The sequence below is a fragment of the Sander vitreus genome, chromosome 17 (genome assembly GCF_031162955.1).
Source record: "Sander vitreus isolate 19-12246 chromosome 17, sanVit1, whole genome shotgun sequence".
Classification (NCBI taxonomy): Eukaryota; Metazoa; Chordata; class Actinopteri; order Perciformes; family Percidae; genus Sander; species Sander vitreus.
In genome coordinates, this window is record NC_135871.1 from 14,346,581 (window position 1) to 14,367,756 (window position 21,176).

The 21,176-nt window shown below is 38.4% G+C and overlaps 1 protein-coding gene across 1 annotated transcript in view; it reads left to right on the forward strand.

The window, feature by feature from the left end:
* eys (EGF-like photoreceptor maintenance factor) overlaps positions 1 to 21,176 on the forward strand; it is a 174,603-nt gene that overhangs the window by 60,044 nt on the left and 93,383 nt on the right. The window contains exons 18-21 of the mRNA XM_078273744.1: positions 2,974 to 3,171; positions 4,857 to 4,978; positions 8,539 to 8,660; positions 9,484 to 9,743. Of these exons, the coding sequence (XP_078129870.1) occupies positions 2,974 to 3,171; positions 4,857 to 4,978; positions 8,539 to 8,660; positions 9,484 to 9,743 (702 nt within the window). The remainder of the gene's footprint in view (positions 1 to 2,973; positions 3,172 to 4,856; positions 4,979 to 8,538; positions 8,661 to 9,483; positions 9,744 to 21,176) is intronic.

Sequence of the window (21,176 nt, forward strand, 5' to 3'; positions counted from 1 at the left end):
AATAAAAATGTTGATGGGTGAAGGATTATTTTACCAAAAGGGGAAGAGATTCAGACTCTTTATTATAAAGTAGGTTGAGGTGCTATATAAATACTGTGAAAGTCTCAATCCACAGAGAAATGCACACAGCCCGTTTTCAAAAATTGTGCCTTGTAAAGAGCCGTCATGACTCCAGGACGGTTGTGATGTCACAACTATACTATATATAGGTAGAAGGTGCAGCTAAAGTGCTGTTACAGTCCTTCCCCAGCTGCAATGAGGGTGCAGAGATGCCGAGAGCACAGATGCGGAAGACCCGTAAACGCTGACCTATCAGAGAACAAAAGAGACAAGCGCTAAAACTTAGCTTTTCAGACAGAGGTATATTCAGAAAGACAGTATAAGAATTTTTTTTTTTTTTTAACTTAAGTAAAAACCCCAAATTCAAGTATGAACCTGAAAATGAGCATAATATGGGACCTTTAATTACCTTAAGAAATCATAAAAAACATTTATAAATTGTGCTAATACTTTAGAAATAATTAGGCATGGCTGGTTATCACAATAGGAATTTATTACTTTAGGATTTATCAGTTGTTGCTGTTAAGTAGATTTAGGATGTAGCTGGTCCTACACTACTTGTACCTCCATAAACAAATGATCAAAGACAAAAAATCTTTAATCACCAGATTTTTAAGGATGTTTACTTGTTGGCACAGCTTGTTGGTAATGACTGCAATTTTCTGAATATGATTTACAACCAACATGAGCTGTTTGTCATTATTAGAGATCGACTGTTGACTGTGCATGTTGGAGTAGAGACTCTACCGTTAAGTCTCAGAATATGGAAATGAATATGGAAGTCTTCAGCTGTAATTCAAAGCACTATAGAAAGTATGGCAGAAATGAGGCACAGTTGATTACCCATGTAACACCATTCCTACTACATGTATAAAGGATGGCAGTGGCCACATTATGATGTGGTTGCTTTTTATAGTCAAAGGTAGGTAGGTAGGGACTTGAAACTGAATACAAGTATTCTGAGAAAGAGTCTATAACAATTTGGGATCATTAAAGCAACAGATCACTGTATGTAACAGGATTGCGTCGTAATAAGCATGTGTGTGCCATACAGTAACTTAGAATCACCTCAAAATAATTACTTTTTTCAGTCCCAATCTGCACAAATCAGTAGCCGAAGGTTTCCACTGCTACGTCAATGCTACATCTTACAAAAGCACAAGCCTTGGTTTGTACCAGATTGTTGTTAGACCCAATTAGCAACTCATTCATCTTCCTCAATCACACATTTGAGAAGCAAAGTGTGTCTAAAGCAATTAGAAATTCTTTGTCTCCTTTGATTTGATACACAATTTCACTCTTTCACCAAGCCTAGTAGTATCTCCAAATAATAGATAGCCACAGTACAAAGTGATAATACTAAAATAAGGGACTTGGCAGTGGAAATGTTGCTGTACTAAGCGGCCGGGACTGAAAGCTGCAAGCAGCTGTAGAATGGGTTGTTGGTTCTCAATGAGATTGGCAGGTCTTTTGGCATTCCTTTCACATTACAGAGAGTGATTTGATTCAATGTTTATATCAAAATATTGCCTTATGCCGCTGTAATACTGCTCCCCTCTTATACAATGGCCAGTTAAGTACACATTTTGAAAGCATTGTGTGTTTGACAATAACAGTGCTGCCACTTCTTTCCCAAGGAAACTAGCTATTGCCTGGTCATGAAGTAGTTCCACTATGAAACTATACAAAAGACTGACTGAACTTTCATCAGCTGTGGCTACTACAAACTGCTGGCTCAGCCAAAAGCAATAATGTTCCTTGTATATACTTTTGATTAAAGCATGCAGAACTCATTTACTTCTTCTACAAATGATTTGTTTTTTTTACGCATCAGATTATTGCAGCAATTTCTGTAAGAATCCCCTAATCATCATTTTTTCTCAACATGTTTTACAGAAATTATCAGAGGTAGGACACATAAGCATTGTGTTACGTCTAGTTTTGCTTGTTTTGCAACATTCAACATTTGTTATTCACAAATGTAATATACATTGTGTGGGCTGATTAATGTTGTACTTGCTTTGTTAAGACAATATGTGTATATGCATGTTCTTTCATTCCATTTGTTTGTGTTTTATAGCTTTCTTATTTGTCCTTGGGAAAAGTGATTTTCTTCAAAAGATTCATGCATGATCTGAATATTATGTCTGGCATTTTAATTTCTCTGTACAGTTCTAGCAGTTTGCTAAAACAAAGTGACTGTTAAGTGACACAAAAATCTTATCCTAAATTATAACTTTCAAGTTATAATTAGTATACATTAGTATGGAAATTGAGTGCTTCACAGCCACAGGTGTGCTTTTATGAGTTGTTTTAATAAATCAGCATGGAACATGACTGCTAATCAGAACTGAGGACAGAGACCATTGATTTGGTAATTTGTTTGTCACAAGCACAAAACTTGTAATATTTTAGGTACTGTAATAACATCAGCCATTTCATTTCTATTGTTCAGTCATTGAAATGGATGAAACTGTTCTAAAGTGCATCTAAAACAGCATCCAGAGTGTTTGATTGACAATATATCTGCGAGGATAATCTGTGATTGCAAATATTTTGAATTTTTAATATTTATAACTTTGGTAGTATACGGAAAACTGTTGCATGGGGAAAAATGCAAGATTTCCAAGAAATTATATTAAAAAAATTACAGTAATTTTAAATTGGTTAAAAAATAAACAAGAGGACTCTGGATCAGCTTCTACTGGAACATTTTTTAATATTCCTGTGTCTCTATTGGTCGTTTGTGAGTGAGTTTGACACAGCATGTAATCTACCACATGGATGTGTTCAAAGAAACGTACATTAGGGTATCACTTTTAACAACCCCAGGTTTACAGTTCTATTGCAATTCTAGGCATATTGTTGTCTGCTGGATGGTTCAGATACGCGTGTTTCTTTGCCTCACTCCAGGTCATAATTGTGAGTTCTTACCCTGTGAGGCCAGTAATCCGTGCGAGAACGGTGCAGTGTGTGTGGAGGAGTTGGATCAGGACCATTTCCCTTTGGGTTTCCGCTGTCACTGTCCCCGGGGCTTCACTGGCCCCCGCTGTGAAATCAATGTGGATGAGTGCAGCTCCAGCCCCTGTTTTCACGGCTTTTGCTATGATGGTAGGAAACAGCCTATCTTGCCAACATGCTTAATAACAGGCACTCAAGATGGAAGCAAACCTCCATGTACACACACACGCACGCACACACACATACACACACACACACACACACACACACACACACACACACACACACACACACACGCGCGCACACACACACACTGAATCTGTCAAATTGGTTCTGCTCACTTACAGTCTGACAGGCAGTTTTCAATGAGGTCACCATTGCAGCTAATAAGAGTGTTATTGGAGTGGAGTTATTCCTTCTGATGTGAGGATCCAGGACATTGCCTGCTGGAGTAGGCTGGATTAGTTCCTTAACATAACTGTAAAAGAAAATCAATTAAGCTTCAATGTTATGTTGTAATTTAAATAATGGATGATAAATAGCTATATTAATACAATTATAGGCTTTCTGGTCTCTAGCATACGTGATTAAAAACTAATTGATCAAAATAATAATCTTAAAGTTGAGGCCTATTTATTACCAGTTGGTCAATGATTGTAAATGTATTAATTTTACGTGTATTGTAAAGGACAACATTTGAAAATTGCTCACATTTCCATGAAATATTTTGTTTTAAGATGCCTGCAATTACTGCGCAGAGTCAAATTAGATTTCCCTCAGTAGCAAAATATCTGTTTTTATTTCAACAAATCCTGCCAATGTTGTTTCAACTGGCTTATGCCGGAACAAAACAGTGATAGCAGTGGAATGCTATCTAAGAGTATCCTATCCTTCACTGTGCTTCAATAGACCTCGGCAAGCTGTCTTGACTAATCGCCAGTGTAGCCAGTTCACCTTAGGTTAGTGAGGCAGGCCTCTAGGACCTATTGGCCGGCGCTCAGCAGCAGCAGCCAGCCAGCCACCAGGGAGAGCACTGCATAGCCACAGTGGCTGAGATGAGTAATGCTGCTGCCACCCAGGACCTAAAGCATTTAATGAGAGTAATAGGAGCTACACGCACCAAGACAGAGTGACAGCATAGATTACGTGGTAAATCTTTGGGATAATGAAGAATCCTGGGATCCTGACTGGGGAAGTAATAAATTCACTCCAGTAAGAAGTGCAATTACCTCTGTCACTGGCTGCCTGTATACTAGTGTTGTGTTGGAGAAACAGAATGATGCATCCCACTTTAACATCATTAATAATTAAAGAGAGGAAGGAATGGATTATTAGACGTGGGAGATTTTAACTTCTGATGAAAGAAATTGGCGCATTTGTAACATCTGAATAAAGAATGGCCCTCAAAATGGGCTCTCTCCCATTGTGCTTCTTCCCCGCTCATTCAGTGTGCTGCAAGTGTGTTGAGAATGTGAAAACAAATGACCAGGCTTTCATTGACGAAAAGTCAAATAAGTACAGATGGGGGACGAGGAAAGTAGTAGGAGAAAAGAGACTGAATGGCCATTGCAAAGAGGTTCATTTAAAGATGGTTAGAGTGTCAAACTCTGTCAGGTTGATGCAGAGCGTGGTAACCTGTCACATAGATTTAGCAACAACAGGTTTGATTGATACAGCACAAGGTGTTTTATTTCAAAAAATGAAATCACAGTAGGTGGTTGTGCTTTATAGACGTAATCAGCACTTACCTGTGTAGAGATGTTGTACATTAGCAGAGTAGAGTGAATTATTTTATGTTGCAAGGTGTTGTAACTGTCCCACTGATCTTCTTTCAGTTGTAGACGGCTTTCACTGCCTTTGCAATCCTGGTTATGCTGGGCTGAGATGTGAGCAAGACATTGATGACTGTGGGAACAGTTTGTGCAGTACAAACTCAATATGTAAGGACCTCCATCTGGTAAGTAGACACTTTGGCAGTATAATGGGCTGATATAATGGCATTTAAAAGGCTTTATAATGGCACAATGTTCTGTAAATCACTACAGTAGGTAACTCATTGAAAAGCACTACAGTTTATTATAAAAAAAAAAAGAAAATTGATAGACCTAAATCACATAAGGCACTGCCTATTACCTTTGATGACTGTCATGCAGTTAATGTTTGAAAGCATTTCTCTTGCAGTAAAATATAAACAACTGTGCAATAACATGAATAGCGGTGTATTATTAAAAATAATAAAATAGCGTCTGCATGGCTCTGGGCTCTGCTACATCTGTACAACAATCAGGTTTAGATATTGTAGGCAAATCTGGCAGACTTTATTGGTCTTATTGGGAAATTGGTTCAGCAGGAGGAGATGCAAGTATGTTTTAAGTGCCAGGTGTCTGGGTGAAACACGATAGGAACAGGAAATATATATAATAAATAATGTATGCACCTCATTCTCATTATTTTATCTCATAATGGACAAATCCTGCCAGTTAGGCCATTTATGCCTTGTGGGCTGAGCTTTTAATGTGCCAACATGACCAATAGGTTACCAAAGTATATGTGGAAATTAAGTTTACAATAGTAATTAGACATTTAAATAGTTTATCTTTAGGATTAACTTGTAGATCATGAATCATTTGGAAAACACCAGAGTTGGTACTTCATTTTAGATGTTTGTAAAGCCATTCAGTGACTTTACATTTTGTAAGCCTCTATAATACAGTATATTCTCCGTTGATGGTTGCAGGGTCTGTCATACCTGGCTAGCTAAAGCATGTGTAGGCACAGGCAGGAAATTCTGAATGCATATGTCAAATGTGCAGTAAAAAAAGCCACTTGTACAGTAGTGTACTTTCTGAAAAATGCACTACAGTTACAGCTTAGTTAAGCTAATTTAGCGATTTGGATTAATCTGCAGTAGTAGGATATTTAGGATAAACAAGACAGGCCTGGTCTGCCTTGCACAGTAGCTGCAGGGCTCTGATGATTTTCTGTGAACGCTTGTTAAAATGATGAAGGAAAACGGAGTTTGTGAAATGTAGGCTTTTCCTACATCAAAGACAAAGTGATTTTTTAAATTATCATTGTTCTCAGTAAATTGTATTCCAAGTGTGCTGGTCCTTCTGTACTGATGTTTCAGATGCACACACTTGGGTTTAAGAGAACAATTTACGACTTTTGTTTTTGCAAGGCACAGCTCTGCTTCTCTAGTTATTCAAGTGTTTTTAAGCCAATAACATTGATCTCTTGCAGCTGCAAAAAGGCCTTGGGAGCTGCATGCTGCTTACAAACTGTGCAATGAGTACCAGGGGCCTTTTTCCAACAGCTGCTTATTTGCTAACAGATTGCAGTGGTGGAGCAGATGTGTCACAGATAAAGTCTTTAGTTTTTTTTCCTTTAGACAAAGACAGATAACTTCTGGTGTATAGTCCACACCTAATGTTCTGGTTTAAAATGAGTTTGTGCTTTTCAAACTTATAATATATGTAAGAAAGATGAGATATATTTAACAATGCATTTGAGCCTATGACATCCAGGAGGAGCCACATGGTGACACTAAAAAAAAGAAAGATTTTCTCTCACAAGTATTTCCCTTAAAAAGTATCCATTCTGTAATAACAATTTTCTTTAATTGTTTTTGTCACAAAGACAAATTAATTACTACTTATTTCTAATTTCAACCTTTCAAAGTTAACTTCAAGATTTTTCTAAACTTGTGACAGTCAACTTCTTCCATAGAAATGTCTCAATAATGGGCTGTAATTTAAATTAATTAAAGCCATGTTATGGATTACTAAACCATGCTTTTGAGGTTTCAAAGCCAACATGTCATGTTTTTACATTCCATTGTGTTAGAAATATTACTTTTGTTTCCTCTCCATCACTTAACAAAGTATACTGGCATGGAAAATGATCTCATCAAAAACTAACTTTAGGCTTTTATTGGTACATTTATCTCTTATCTGTTCATAGGCAATACCAAAGGCATACTAGCATTTTCTTATGTTGTCATCAAGACACATTGGTTTCAAGAAAGTGCTACTGTAGCAATTTCAGGATAACTGAAGGACAAATGCTCATTTTCCCTCTTTATATTATGACATAGTCTACAAGGGATTCTATGACAAGGTTTCAAAATTGCCCCAGCACAAAATCATAGTTAAAACATTTCAGTGTCATTTTCAGGGATAAACGGAATACTCCAAATGCAAAGACAAAAGGACACTGCATTAGAGGAGAATTGGGTTTGATGTGAGGGGTTGGAATGAAATTGTAACCAATATGTTTCTAGTCACACTGTTCTCTGTTTAGCCATTATATATTTTTTCTCCACTCATTATTCAAATGGGGACAGTTTTTGGAAACCCTTCATCCTAGTCTTGTTTACAGTGCAGCTATTCCTCTCTCTGAACACCATGTCCCACAGAGCTTTAGCTTATTTTGGAGAATTGCGTTCCCTGAAGGTGACTTAGCAGCAAAAATGAGATTATGTTCTATTGCCAGGGGTAAGCAATAGGAGTCTCCTGGTGGTATCTAATTTGTCAAGAAATGACGGCATTTTCCCCTCGCCCCCATAGAGCCCATAGTGTACAAATTATATCAGACAAAGTTTAACGTCTCCCCTCCAGTGTATGAAATACAGATTAGCATGCATTCAACCAGCAGCACCCAGGACCTTTAGACAGGATACTGGCATTGAGGAAGCCTGAAAAACCCTTGACCATATGACTTCAGTCATCCTGTATGCAAAAAGGAATTAAAATTAAACTGCTACCTTGGAAAGTAATAGACAACAGACCATTCATCTCTCTTGCCATGATTATCATAATGCAGATTGCAATTTAAATAAAACAAAGGACAAGTAGCCCACATACTGCTCTGAATGGAGGAGTTAAAAAGATTAAGGGTAGGAGCTGTATATAAATCTGATTCTTAATTTAGAATAGAAACATATTAATTGGTTATTAAGAAATCCAGACAAATCTTAATCAAACATGTTTTACATGTTTGCTTGTCTATGAAAATACCTTTCCATACAAAACATGTAATATACCCTGAATGGCATGGAACGAAATGGTGTGCATATTATCCAGAGGGTGAGCTGGTAGGAGGAATGCATCTGTATGGCAGGAATGTAAAAATGTACGACAAGCATGACACTTCCACAGTTTAAACAGATTTCCACAGGAAAGATATTTTTGCGAGTAGGAGTACAACCTTTTTGAGAAAATTCACTATATTGCACCGTTCACTAAAATGTAAATAAATACACAAATAAGTGTCAGATTGCCCTCTGACTGATCCATAACCACTTAATAATGGTTAATAATTAATAAGCTTTCATATGCACATACAATACATTCTTGTTATATACTATTGGCATCCATTGTTATTATAATTATATATAGAATATATCTATATAATAGAATCTAACTACCTAAGTTACTACACCAAGACAAGTGCAGATGTAAGATGTCACTATATTTCAATGGTTGTATAATTGTGTTTCCTTTTTTTGTATTGCAGAGTTATGAGTGTGTGTGTAACTCTGGCTGGGAGGGAGAGTTCTGCCAACAAGAAATTGATGAATGTTTATCGCAGCCCTGCAAAAACAACGCCACCTGCACAGACCTTCTCAACAGCTACAAGTAGGTGTGCGAGCCGGCCCGAGGGCGCTGTCCTCACGAGGTGCATCAGTCACTTAATAAATGCAGAAAAAGAAGCCGTTCAGAGATAGCAATATGTCCTTCCACTGGCAGCGGACATAATGAATTGCAGATGGCAGGTAAAACAAATGAGTCAATCAATGGCTCACAGCATGAAAAGGTTTCAGGGGATCTGTGACTCATTGGAGGAAAAAGCTGGTGTATCTGCATCAGCTAATGCCCTCCTCTCACTAGGGAGACGTAAAACCGCTTCAGGTGGAAAAGTTGGGGGATGAAAAGCAATGCAAGGTGGAGTGGTTAGTAGTGCTTGGGTACTCACTGCCACCAAGTGGAATATTCACCTGCCTTAAGAGCACATACTTCAGAAATCTCTGTTTTTCTGTCTGTGTCTAGCATGCATACAATTCCATTTAATCCCCACTCAGTGCTCTAACCTCCTGTGTCCTACATTCAGCTGTCCAGAATTAAAAGCTGCTCTGACCAGAAGTTCAATTAACCTTTAAATTCCCTGCACTGTCTCACACAAAGATCCAGGAGTGCTGTGCCAATACATGGACTGCACCACTGTGTACTTGTATGCAGAAGAATGTGTCCTGCAGATAATTTGAATTACTGTGGTAGTTTATGTGCAGCGCCATACAGTACCACTGCTATTTTCATTTTTTGCATGATTGTCCCAAAGATAATGACACCATTAACCTTAAGGAAAACTACTAAATAAGTTGTGTTTCTTTATTTATGATTCATTTTAATTTATGCCACAATGACCTCTACAGTGCAATATCTCCTCTCTGGTGTTTCCAAGGTGTTTGTGCTCGCCAGGCTGGACAGGTGTGGACTGTGCAGAGGATGTGAATGAGTGTGATTCTGGGCCCTGTCTAAATGGAGCTCAGTGTCAGGAGTCAGCTGTACCTGGGGAGTTCTTTTGCACCTGTCCCCCCTTCTTCAGTGGCCCCTTGTGCAACCAGCCTTATGACCCCTGTGACCCCCTCCACAATCCGTGCCTGCACAACTCCACCTGCCTGACACGCTCCAATGGAACAGCCTTCTGCAGATGCCCAGCTGGTAAGTGAACTCACTGCCACAGCCTCATACTAATGTTGCTTTTTTTCCTTTTAGCCCACTTTTCGAGAGTAACTACACCATTTTGTTCAATAGGTTACTGTACATAGACAATCTGCATTTTTTAAAGCTATAGTGCACCACTATTTTATATTAATGAACATCTGTTACATTCAAGCCATTGCCAAATAAGTTGATACAAAGCTAATATAGGCTATCAGCTCCACAAAACTCTTTCTGTATTGCCCAGAATGGCGGTTTACAAAATAGTGTAGTCCGGGGACATTCGTGCGCAGAAGCTCGAGTGATGTGTTTTACGTCACCGCTGAGAAAGGATAACAGCAACCGTCAGCTTTGGAGACAAAGAGGACATAAAAAAAGAGACTTTAATATTTTTTGAATCCTCCGTTTTAGCAACTGCATGGAGGAGGGGTGGGGATGGTGCGTAATCACTGAGGACTTGCGTCATGTGGATGCTCCGACAGTGTTGTTGTCATTACTTAGAATTCCTTACGGGGGCGACAGAAACTATGCACTTTAGCTTTAAGTACTTTGCCAACTATAAAAATCCCAAGTTAAACATTAACATGGTAGATCAAAAGGTTCTAGCCTAGAAGATGAAAAATATTCCTGTCACAGTTAAGTATGCATCGTTTTTATCTCCTCCCTGAAATGTATGAGGTTTTCCACAAAGTTACTATATCAACAGAGATGATAATTGTTTTATTGTGTATGAATCATATGTTCAACTGTACTCCTGACACCTCTGAAAAAAACAGTGAAGATTTTTTCTACAGGAATGATTTAAAGTGATAAAATGCATTTTTCTAACCATTGTTGATTCATATAAATTATAATAAAGTAAGGCTTTTATTTTGTGCTGGATTGAATAGTCCATGTAGCTAGAACCTGGGCAATAGAGAGGGTGGTAAGCATAATGATCAAACCTGCCTTGCCAGAAAATGTTTTATTTATTGCAGTACATTCTCTTAAATGTCCCGCATTTTCCATTCTAATCAGAATCAGAATAATTTTTAATGGCCACGTAAGTGTGAAGACTTTTTCTCAAAGTACATACACACGGGAGGGGGTCTAGAAAAATATTTATGGGGTGGCGAGAGGGGGGCAGGAATTTTTTAGGGGTGGCAACATATGGCATACGTATATATACTGAATTTTATCACAGTTTGATGAGAAATAGTATGTACACACTACAAAAGGGCACAGGCTGCCATTTACAAACTCATACAGACAAACTTAATCTCATGCAATCAATATCTTGCATTTGAGGTTTCATTTAAAACAGTTCATATTAGGAATAAGTGACCATACAATGTGATCTCACTTAATAGGAGATAGAAGTATGATAGAAGTAAGGGGCATTATCACAGGAAAGGCATTAAGGTAAGACACAGGTGATGAGTGGCAGATGTGTGAGAGGGGAAGCAAACAGTTTTTGACTGTGTCAGAGAGGCAGCGTTGCAGGCAGCATTTGTACAAGATTAGGAACTGTCATTGATTAGTTATAACCATCAGACTGTGTTAACACACACTAACATTTTAGCCTGGGAGAGTATTTTAGGTTAATTTGTTTAATTTTTTAATTTAATCTGAGCATCAGATCTAAAATACATTCTACACAAAATATAAAAACTCATCTCCCCATCTCATCACACTTTCACACTGACTTTCCCTAATTATTAATTTTTAAGCAAACAGTTTTATAAATAAACATAAACATTTTTATATTTATTTCATGTCTAAGCAAGATCTTAAATTTGATAAAAATGTCCATCTTTGTCATTTGTTATTCTTATTCATATGTAACTTAGTATATATGCAGCAACAGTTTCCATACCATGTGGACCAGCTCGACTGGAGATCGTTGGTGATGGCCCAGGCACTCTGCTTTCCCTTTCACTGTCTGAGCCCTGCACGGTATCTTGTCTCTCGCTTTCACCCTCCTCATCTTAGTGGTGCTCTCCCTCCATTATCTTCACCGCTGTGGTGTTCTCCCACCTCCTCCTGTCCCTGTCCTGTCCCTCTCCACCTCGTCTTCGTCTTCTCTCTCTCCTTCCACCTCATCTTCTCCGTCTACCTTGCTCAGTTGTTCATTTTCTATTTCTCTCGCCTTTCTCTTTGGTGAGAAAAAACTACATATGCTACCTTTCCTCTTCATTTCTGTAAGATTAAAAGTAATTTTACAACGTTTTCCTTGACAGACGTTGAATCAATATTAGCTTTTGTAGCCTATTTTACACAGAACAAATGTCAGACCTAAGTAACATTATATGTATAGTTAGCAAAATAACGTTCTTCAACCTGATTTTTATCATCTCAAAATCACTATCGCAACTATGCTAGCACTGTGCTTTCGTTATAATTTCATTTCTTGATAGATAGTTAATCCGTTTTGACCTCTTTCCTCCTGTGTGTCTCCTTTCCTCACGACTCCTGACTCCCTCGCTTTGCGCCACTCAGTTTTCCAAACAAATCAGGCTCTTGCCGCTCTGGCGTCATCTCGTGCTGCATTCACTGCAGTCGGACATTGGAGATTCACGCTCATAAATTGTCAAATTGGCCATAACTTTTAATTTGTTGCTGCCAACTGGGGTGGCAGCAGGGGTGGCAAGGCTTTCTTTTAGGGTGGCATTTGCCACCCTATGCCACCCCGGTAGATCCATCCCTGCATACATGTTTGTAATGTGATTTTTGCAAAGAATGGTCAACAACGCCAAAGGTGACTTTTGGCCTTTTTACTCCTTATGAAAAGAACTTGCCTACTGCTTTATTTTGGTTTGATTTCCCCTGATGACCAAAACTAGTTAAACCCAATGGCTGCTGGGTGGTTCTTTTTACAGTCCGTAGTGAATCAGCTGCTAATGTGCTACGTACTTGGTTGCATCCTCAGTGTGTAATGTCACGGCATAACCAATCCTGGGAATTTACATCTAGGATTATACCACAGCTTGGTTTGACCCGTACATTTGAAAACTAGGAACTGAATGATTATGCGCCGACTGGAAAAGGGGAAGGTGCGGCCTGGTTTTCCTTATCTCAGTGCGTACTCCAGCGCGGCCTGTCCTCCAGCGCGGCCTGTCCTCCAGCGCGGCCTGTCCTCCAGCGCGGCCTGTCCTCCAGTGCGGCGGTCTCAGCTCCTATCACTCCCCTTCCTTCGTCAGCCTACCAAGGCGTTGCCACTCGCTTGACAGTTCATTTGGTATACATTGAAGACGCGGACATAACATAACATAAACTTGGTAAAGGAGGAAACGTCAGTTAACTCCAGGAAATGCTGACTCCGTCCGTCACATGTTCTCTCCATCTAAAGGCTGATTTATGCTTCTGCGTCGAATCGACGGCGTACCTCCGCAGACCCCTCTGTGTCTACGCCGGACCCTACGCCGTAGTACGTGCAACGTGCACCTCTCGAAAAATGTAACTACACGTCGCGCCGACGCACGTCTCTCGGACGTGGCTTGGTAGCGTTGCATTTCCCCCGACTCATTTCCTGGTTCTCCTTCTCCATAAACAACATGAAATCAAGGAAAGGGTTAACTTTTCCTGCTACAGATTTCCCACAGTGGTCAGAAAGCACAGGGGAGACACTTTGTTTCTCTCACTATGACTCTAGAGTCGCTACTCTCTCCAAAGCTAATCGCCTTCACTCTCTCATTTTCTCCCTCACTCTATAACCCACTCCCCACACACACAGATGCCGGCTCGACGCACACATCAACGCACAAATATAAACTTCAGGCCACTTACGTAGGCTACGGCGAAAGCTCTGCATGGAGCCTTTTTAAACCTACATAACAAACGCCAACTGTAGGTTATTTAAGCTACAACATATTAGCCTAATGTGTACTTGTCAGCACTTAATACATTTGGCATGTCATTGCAATCAATTCTTGATTAAGCCCTTCTTTCTGTTTTGCATAAAGCTTTCACTTATTTTCCTTTCTTTGACTCATCAACTGTCCAAACAAGTCATCTGGATAAACCCATTAGCTCCAATCAGGATGGTAAAAGATAAGTCCTTTTAACCGTGCCTCTTACCATTTACTATGTTTTGGTCACAGCAAATGTGACACATATAGACCAGTCAGTGTTACCTTTGAAAATTGTGGACACATAAAGTACACTATTTGTAACTAATAATTTTACATGAAATGCCAATGTGTACACAGCTGTTAAAATTGCACAGTACCATAATTCCAAATTGAATATATGCTTTGGATCTACTAAAATATCTAACTGTACTAGCAGGTTCCACTAGCAAGCCATTTTATCTTATCATATATTCTGACATTTGTAAATGTAGATACTTGCTCTTCAAGGATATCCGTACAATAAAAAGCCTGTTCATAAAGGGGCAAACAAAGTAGATTTCACTGGTCCTCTAGTGCACTGTTTGGAGGCCATTAAATGAACATCATGCAAAATTGGGTGGTAGTTTCATCCTTTGTGGGAATTCAAGCTGTGGTCAAAAGTTTTCACGGTGAGGGAGATTATCCAAAGAATCAATACAAACAACTTACTATTCTTGAAGCAAAATACATTTCTCTTCTGTCTATTCATATGCTCAGAATGCTACATTTTAAATATATTTTACCCAATACTGCCAAAATTTGGCTTAAAAGATGTTCTTAGCTTGTGTTTCTCATGTTTGATTATATTTGTGTCAAGCGACTAACAAAATGTGTCACTGTTGTAATCCGGTGTAACAGACATGAACTCACACAGAAGAATATAACTTCAATTGGTGAGCATTGATACTAAAGAGGAACTCAAATTACTGCAAATGTAAAAGCTTTGAATAAAATTGCTACCCTACTGTAATGAAAATTTAAAATAATCAGGTTACTTTGTGTATGTAAAGCATACTGGTTTTACTCTTGCTCCCTCATAACATTCAGAAATATAACATACATACTTTACACAAACTACTGATATTCTGCACATTAAAATACATTTTATGTTCAATTTATAATCTCTGTCAGTAAAAAAAAGCTATATTTTAGTAATAAAGCAATGAAAATGAACATGCACTTTGTTAAAATGACCTGTGAGGTAGTTTATTAAATGATATAGTATTTAAACATTCAAACGTATCAATGTGCAGGTGAAGATGCTGTAAGGTTATACTGTGCCTAATGGCTCTATCAGCGCCGAGATGAAAAGATGTTGCCAGATATAAATAGAACCACTGGGTTAGTTTCAGAAGGCTTCCTTGGAGAGGAATAAGAAATTAGGTACTGGCTGCATACATTACACCAAGGGCTTTGCGTGGGCTTGGTCGTCTTCACTTCACACAGTATTGTGACTCACTACTCTCCATTATTATTCACCATAAATCCATCCTACAGTACATAGCTTCTACTCAGCGAACGCAGAGCTGTTATACGACCCATTTTACAGACTTGTTATTTACCATTCAGTGTAGGTTATTTGTCAAGGAAATTGTGTAGGCCTCACATTATTCCCAGGCCTAATTAAATTGGAATACGTCTGCCTATGTCTGCCAGTTGACTGCTATAAGCAAATCTCATCCCACACACTCGAGATGGACACCACACAGTAAACATCAAGGTTAACTTGTAATAAAATCCTCACCCATTAGCCATTTTGTCCATGGCTTTTAGTTGTGCTTATTTGCATGTTGTGTGGTAGAAGTGCAGGGTATGGAAATGACTGAATGAAGGAGATGGGGTTTGATGCGTTTATAAAACATGAAATGGCACACGTCTCAGTAAAAGACCTTGGTTGTGTAATTGGCACAAAATAGTGTATGGCACCAGTGTGTACTTAAAACACGCTTATGTGCACTAAACGGCACTGTATTAAAATGCAAAACCTCTCATTTTCCTTTAGATACTGAATCTTGAGTAATGAAATAAAAACATAATGGTACACATTCCAAAACAAAATACGGGCAGTGTGTGGGCACAGTTAGAAATCATGGCAGCTGCACCATGGTAAAACATGCCTCAGGGTAGACATGAAGGTTTGTGCTGTTAACGAGGCTGTATTATGGAATAGATCAGTTGTCTAGACATGGGGTGTATTTTGCAGCCAGAGGTGTTATTTGAACTGCGGTGGAGCTGGCACTCCATGCTATTTCACCAATTTTAACATTATGACATTGGATCATTTAAACATTTTAGATGGTATGTCGATGGAGATGGCTTGGTCAGCAATGTATGTATATTGCTATCAGTGTAAATGTCGGCCGGCAAGTGACAAGAAATTGCAGTATAGAAATGGCAAAGATGATTGAGATAATTAAGTAAGGCTGTTATATAGTTTGTCCACCAGAGAGCACTGACAAGCAAATTTTTGTTATGATTCTTCAGAAAAACTGCATTATGGGATCCTTACCAAAAATATTTGTTTAAATAAAATATTATAAGCTAATATATCATTGTTGGATTTTCGTAACTCAAATATCTATATTGGTAACAGCTTCAAAAGTCTAGTATCGGTTAGGCTCTCTGTTATATATTGTAAAATATGAAAACTGGAAAGGTTATCAATGTGCTTATCGTAATAGACATAGTCATAACAAATAGGAAAGTACTTCCTCATTAGCTTAACTATTACATGCTGTATGTAAAATGCTTCACCTTTTTTTAAGCCGCAATATTCTATCTGTTTCTACTCTCGTGTTTCGATTCTGGCTACATGCTTTTAGCTACAGTTGTTGTTAACTGAAGAGGCACTTGTATCTAATGTGAAAATACCGAGGAGACAACAGTAATACTCTGATAGTGGATGGTCACTGTCAAACCTTTTTAATAGCCACTCTTCTGACAATATCTGATGGCAGTTGGCAGGGCTCTTTCACTGAAGATAACCACTTTCACTGTGGGTTTAATGATCCTTTTTCTTAAACCTCCTTTACTGAATGTGTTTTGAAGCTAAGTATGTGGCCAGAGTTTTCCCAAGACACTTCACAGACTATATCAGTCTCAGAAAAAGGGTGATATGGCAACTTTAGTGTTCGTCAGTTCAACAGGAACTAAAAGGCAGCCATTAGGAGGTGCCTACTGGGAGTAGTATTAAAGGGATTTGTAAAACACAGCCACAATGGAAATGAGTTTTGTCTACAAAGGTATACTCTGAGAACCTGGAGGCTTGAATAAAACCAGAGGCAGCTAAAAGAATCGTCTTAAAATAAAATAAAAGGGAAGCAGTTATCGTCTCTTGATTATAGAGGGCTTCTGTAGGAAGTTTTTGCTCTCCCCAGCAGTGACTCTCTGCTGAAGCTCTGGCCAGGAGGCCTAAGTCATCTTGCCTGACCAGCACAGATGTTCCACTTTCCTCTTAATGAGGAGCCTCAGCAGGGAGTGCCAAACCTGATAGAAGAGCAACCTGAAAATGGGAGAGTTGGGGTAGAGGTTGGGGTGAGGGTTACTGGCCGACAACCACAACAAATGAAACAAACACACATAGCATCACTCACCACAGATTATGGTACAAGGTGGAGTTACAACAGATTCCTGTACACAATCTATACTGTAGGTCTGGGTGTCCTTGCTCAGTTTGCTGATCAGAGAACAGTTTGCACTTTTAAACTGCAGCATCCTAGGTTGAAATCTGATCTTGAAACCTTTGTCCTTTAGTCTGTCAAGGATGCATTGTGCTTAGGATGCTTGCTTAGGTGAAAAATAATTATAGGCTTTTTCTTTTAATTTTATCAAAACGTACAAGCTTCTTGGTAGGTAAAATATTCATCTTTTTTATTGTAATGGAAAAAGACTTAGATGTTGAAGCTACAGATACAGTAAATGGTGTTAAAACATGTTACACACCATTAGTTCACAGTACTAAAAATCTAAGGTTGTTTTTTTTCACCAGTGTTTATATCTGTCATAGTCAAGATCGCTGCCTCAAAATCTATTTACGGAACACAAACAATCCATGACACATTTGAACTATTTTAACTACAACTAGTACTAGATATGAAAACACAAAGTTCAATCCAAGAGATCCATAATGCATTCTGAAAAATGCCACAAAACTGCAACTTCAGTCATTTATTCTATATTTTGAAAAGATGCAAATAAATTGCCATATTGTGGTTTGTACTGCAATGGGTTTTTCTCTTAGAGATGGTAAATAATTAAATTAAAAACATTTTTGAACTGCAACTTCAGTCATTTATTCTATATTTTGAAAAGATGCAAATAAATTGCCATATTGTGGTTTGTACTGCAATGGGTTTTTCTCTTAGAGATGGTAAATAATTAAATTCAAAACATTTTTTGATTATTACCTTTTAATGAGATTGTAACAACTCAAACTTTAGCTTTTCAAGATTTGCAATTTGTAATTGATAATAATAATTTAAAGCAACAAGCTACAAGGAGCTTTCATTTTGTGTTGATTTTTGCATCCCTTGTGGACAAAGTGGGAGTTTCCATGAGCACCACTGCCTCGTTTCGTAAAGATCTTGATCTGGCTAGTGCATGCATTTTTTTTAAGTGAGTGAAGGAAAGACCAACATAATTTTAATACTATTATTTTTTTATATATTTTTTAAGGTAATGTATCTATTTATGGCTATGGAAGATTAATAACTGTAATATGACAAGGATGAAACAAGGTAAACTTTGTTTTAGTACTCTTCATACACCTAGGTTACATGTAAGCCTACAACTAAAAGATTTAGTTGCTCTGTAATAGTTATTTTGTTGATAAAGTTATCAACATTCCCTAGTAATGTTATGTCTACATAATAATAAGCCAACAGCAAGACATGACTCAGTAGCAAGGTTAACAAAAAAGGTTATGTTATAAGCCATTAAGCTAGCTTTGTTTTAGCTAATAACGTAAATTCATATATTGATATAAAACCATGTCTCGTATTCATGAATAAAATAGACATGTTACATACCTGTCTAGGAGGAATAGGGCCAATTCAGGATCGGCTTTGAATTCTTTCAAATCCCGAAATTCTCTCCATCTGTTAAATGACCGACCAAGGTTGACTCGTGTTTTGGCCTGTGCTCTGTTACACCGAAATTCCACCAACTTCGGAACGGCTGTGGAACGGCTCCGCTGCGTGTCGGCCGCCGTCCTTCAATATCCACCGGGTCCGGATTTGTTGCGTAACGGCTGCGGCCATGACTGACAGCTGTAGTCACGAGAACCCACGAGATCTGGGACGGAATCAGGACTCAGCCGTTCCGCAGTCAGTGAAAATACACACGTTGACTTTAATGGAAACCTATTGAGACCGCCGCCGTTCCGGAGTGGATCTGCAGACGTTACGCAGTTGGTGGAAATTACCCATTACTGTCCTTTTAAGCTTTTTTCAACGCAGTACTCAGTGCAAAACTTTGCCTGGGAAGATGTAACCTTAGGTTCTTCAGGTCTGCATGCAGAAAAAAATCATTTCATCTGAATTGGACCCGGTAACAGGCATTAAGAATAACTACACAGAAATACCTATCTCCTGGCTGATTTTCTAGTTTGCTAATGTAGGGCATATATTAAGGCATCAATATTAAATTTAGTTTGTTCATAATTCATTAAAAACCACTTGTAGCTGATTTAAAGATTGGTAACTATGTTTATTTGCAGATAAGCAATAACAAAGTGTATGCACGGTATGTATTCCTAAATCCCTTGTATTCAAAGGGTCTTTGAAATGGTAATGATGACCAAAAGTAATAATGTCTAACATTTTTGTATTTACACATCGAAAAGAACACATGACTGTAGGACTTAATGTGTTAGATTTATAAAAGACTTAATGAGTGTCCATTACTACATTTTAATTGGGTTTTGGGTGAAAAGTTGGCATATTTCAGTGTTAAAAGTGAGCTATTTAACAAGGGGACACTTGAATTGCCTCTAGAGTGGAGGAATATGATTCTTGCAGTATAGTGAATTAATTCAAAAGCATTGTGTGGTCCCTCTACATGTAAAATCCATCTCCATGGCTCAGAATATCCCCAGAGGTGTTCCTGGCCAGATGGAGAACAAACCCCTTTATTTGCATGGCATGCTACACTAGCCTTCACCTTCCACAAGATTGAGTTTGTGTCCTACCAAACAGTTTGTTAATGAGCTACTGTGAAGCTGTGCCAACATGGGAGCTGACACATACCTAATATGATATTGAAAAAGATGTTAAGAATATTTTTTGCCAAAGATGTCTTGAAAAAGTCTTTCCTCGCTGCATTCATTTTAAGTGGCAATTCTCTTTTTTTGTTTACGGAGGAGGTAGACAAAATGACTTATAGTAGATGTATTTCAATCTATAAACCAGCTGCCCTGGCAGATGTATGAGAATATCACTGGCCTTTATTTCTGGTCTCAGTATAGTAATATATAGAACATAATGATTCTTAAGTTAGTAGCATAGGCCCAAAAGTTAAGAGTCTTAACTTTTGGGCCTACCCTACTAAATACATCCTGTGCCGCTAGTCAACTTCACTTTTGTACTGTATTGTTTTGTTTTATAGGCTAATATTCAGGATAATTAACAAGATTAAAGTGCCCATATTGTGCTCATTTTCAGGTTCATAATTGTGTTTTGAGGTTGTACCAGAATAGGTTTATATGGTTTAATTTTCAAAAACCACCATATTTTTGTTGTACTGCACATTGCTGCAGCTCCTCTTTTCACCCTGTGTGTTCAGGTCTCTGCTTTAGCTACAGAGTGAGACATCGCACTTCTGTACCATCTTTGTTGGGAGTCGCACATGCGCAGTAGCTAGGTAAGGATCACATCAGCTAGCTAGCTGTTTCTCTAACTTCAGTCAGTACAAGGCAGGATTAGCTGGGAGACTTCTTCTAAACGAGGGCGCACTTCCAACTATGCGTGGAATACCTGCAGAACAGAGACATGTAAGTAGTTCTTTTGTAGATTATGGTGAACTTGTGTGTGTTGTAGCAGTGTTTTGCCATTGAGAACTAGGGGGCTAACCGCCTACATGCTAGCGGTTAGCCCCCTCGTTTCAGCTAGTGACGTAGAAAGCCCTGCAGATTTTGAACAGCTCACCCGGAGACTGAAGGCAGGTTACATTCAGAAACCTGTATCTCACTCAAAACAGCATGGATGTTTGTTTTTTTCCAAGTTTGTATGCGTGTGGAAGCACCAGAGACACAAAATAACAACCCAAATCCCAGTAAAAGTGATTTTTTTTCATAATATGGGCACTTTAAGTTAAGCATTCTAAACGTATACAGTTTTTAATGTAAGACACATTTACTGGCTAGTTCATAATATGCTTAATAATAATTTAAGGAGGAAAGTGCTGAGATTAAAAATCTCTGCAGGAGCGTAATGGCTGCAATAGCAGTAGCATGTAGAATATATACGTTACATATAACTAGAAAACTAAAATAATTGTTGTATTTTGACTCATTACTTAAGCGTAATGTAACTAAACAATAACCATTTCTCCCCATAGTATAATAACT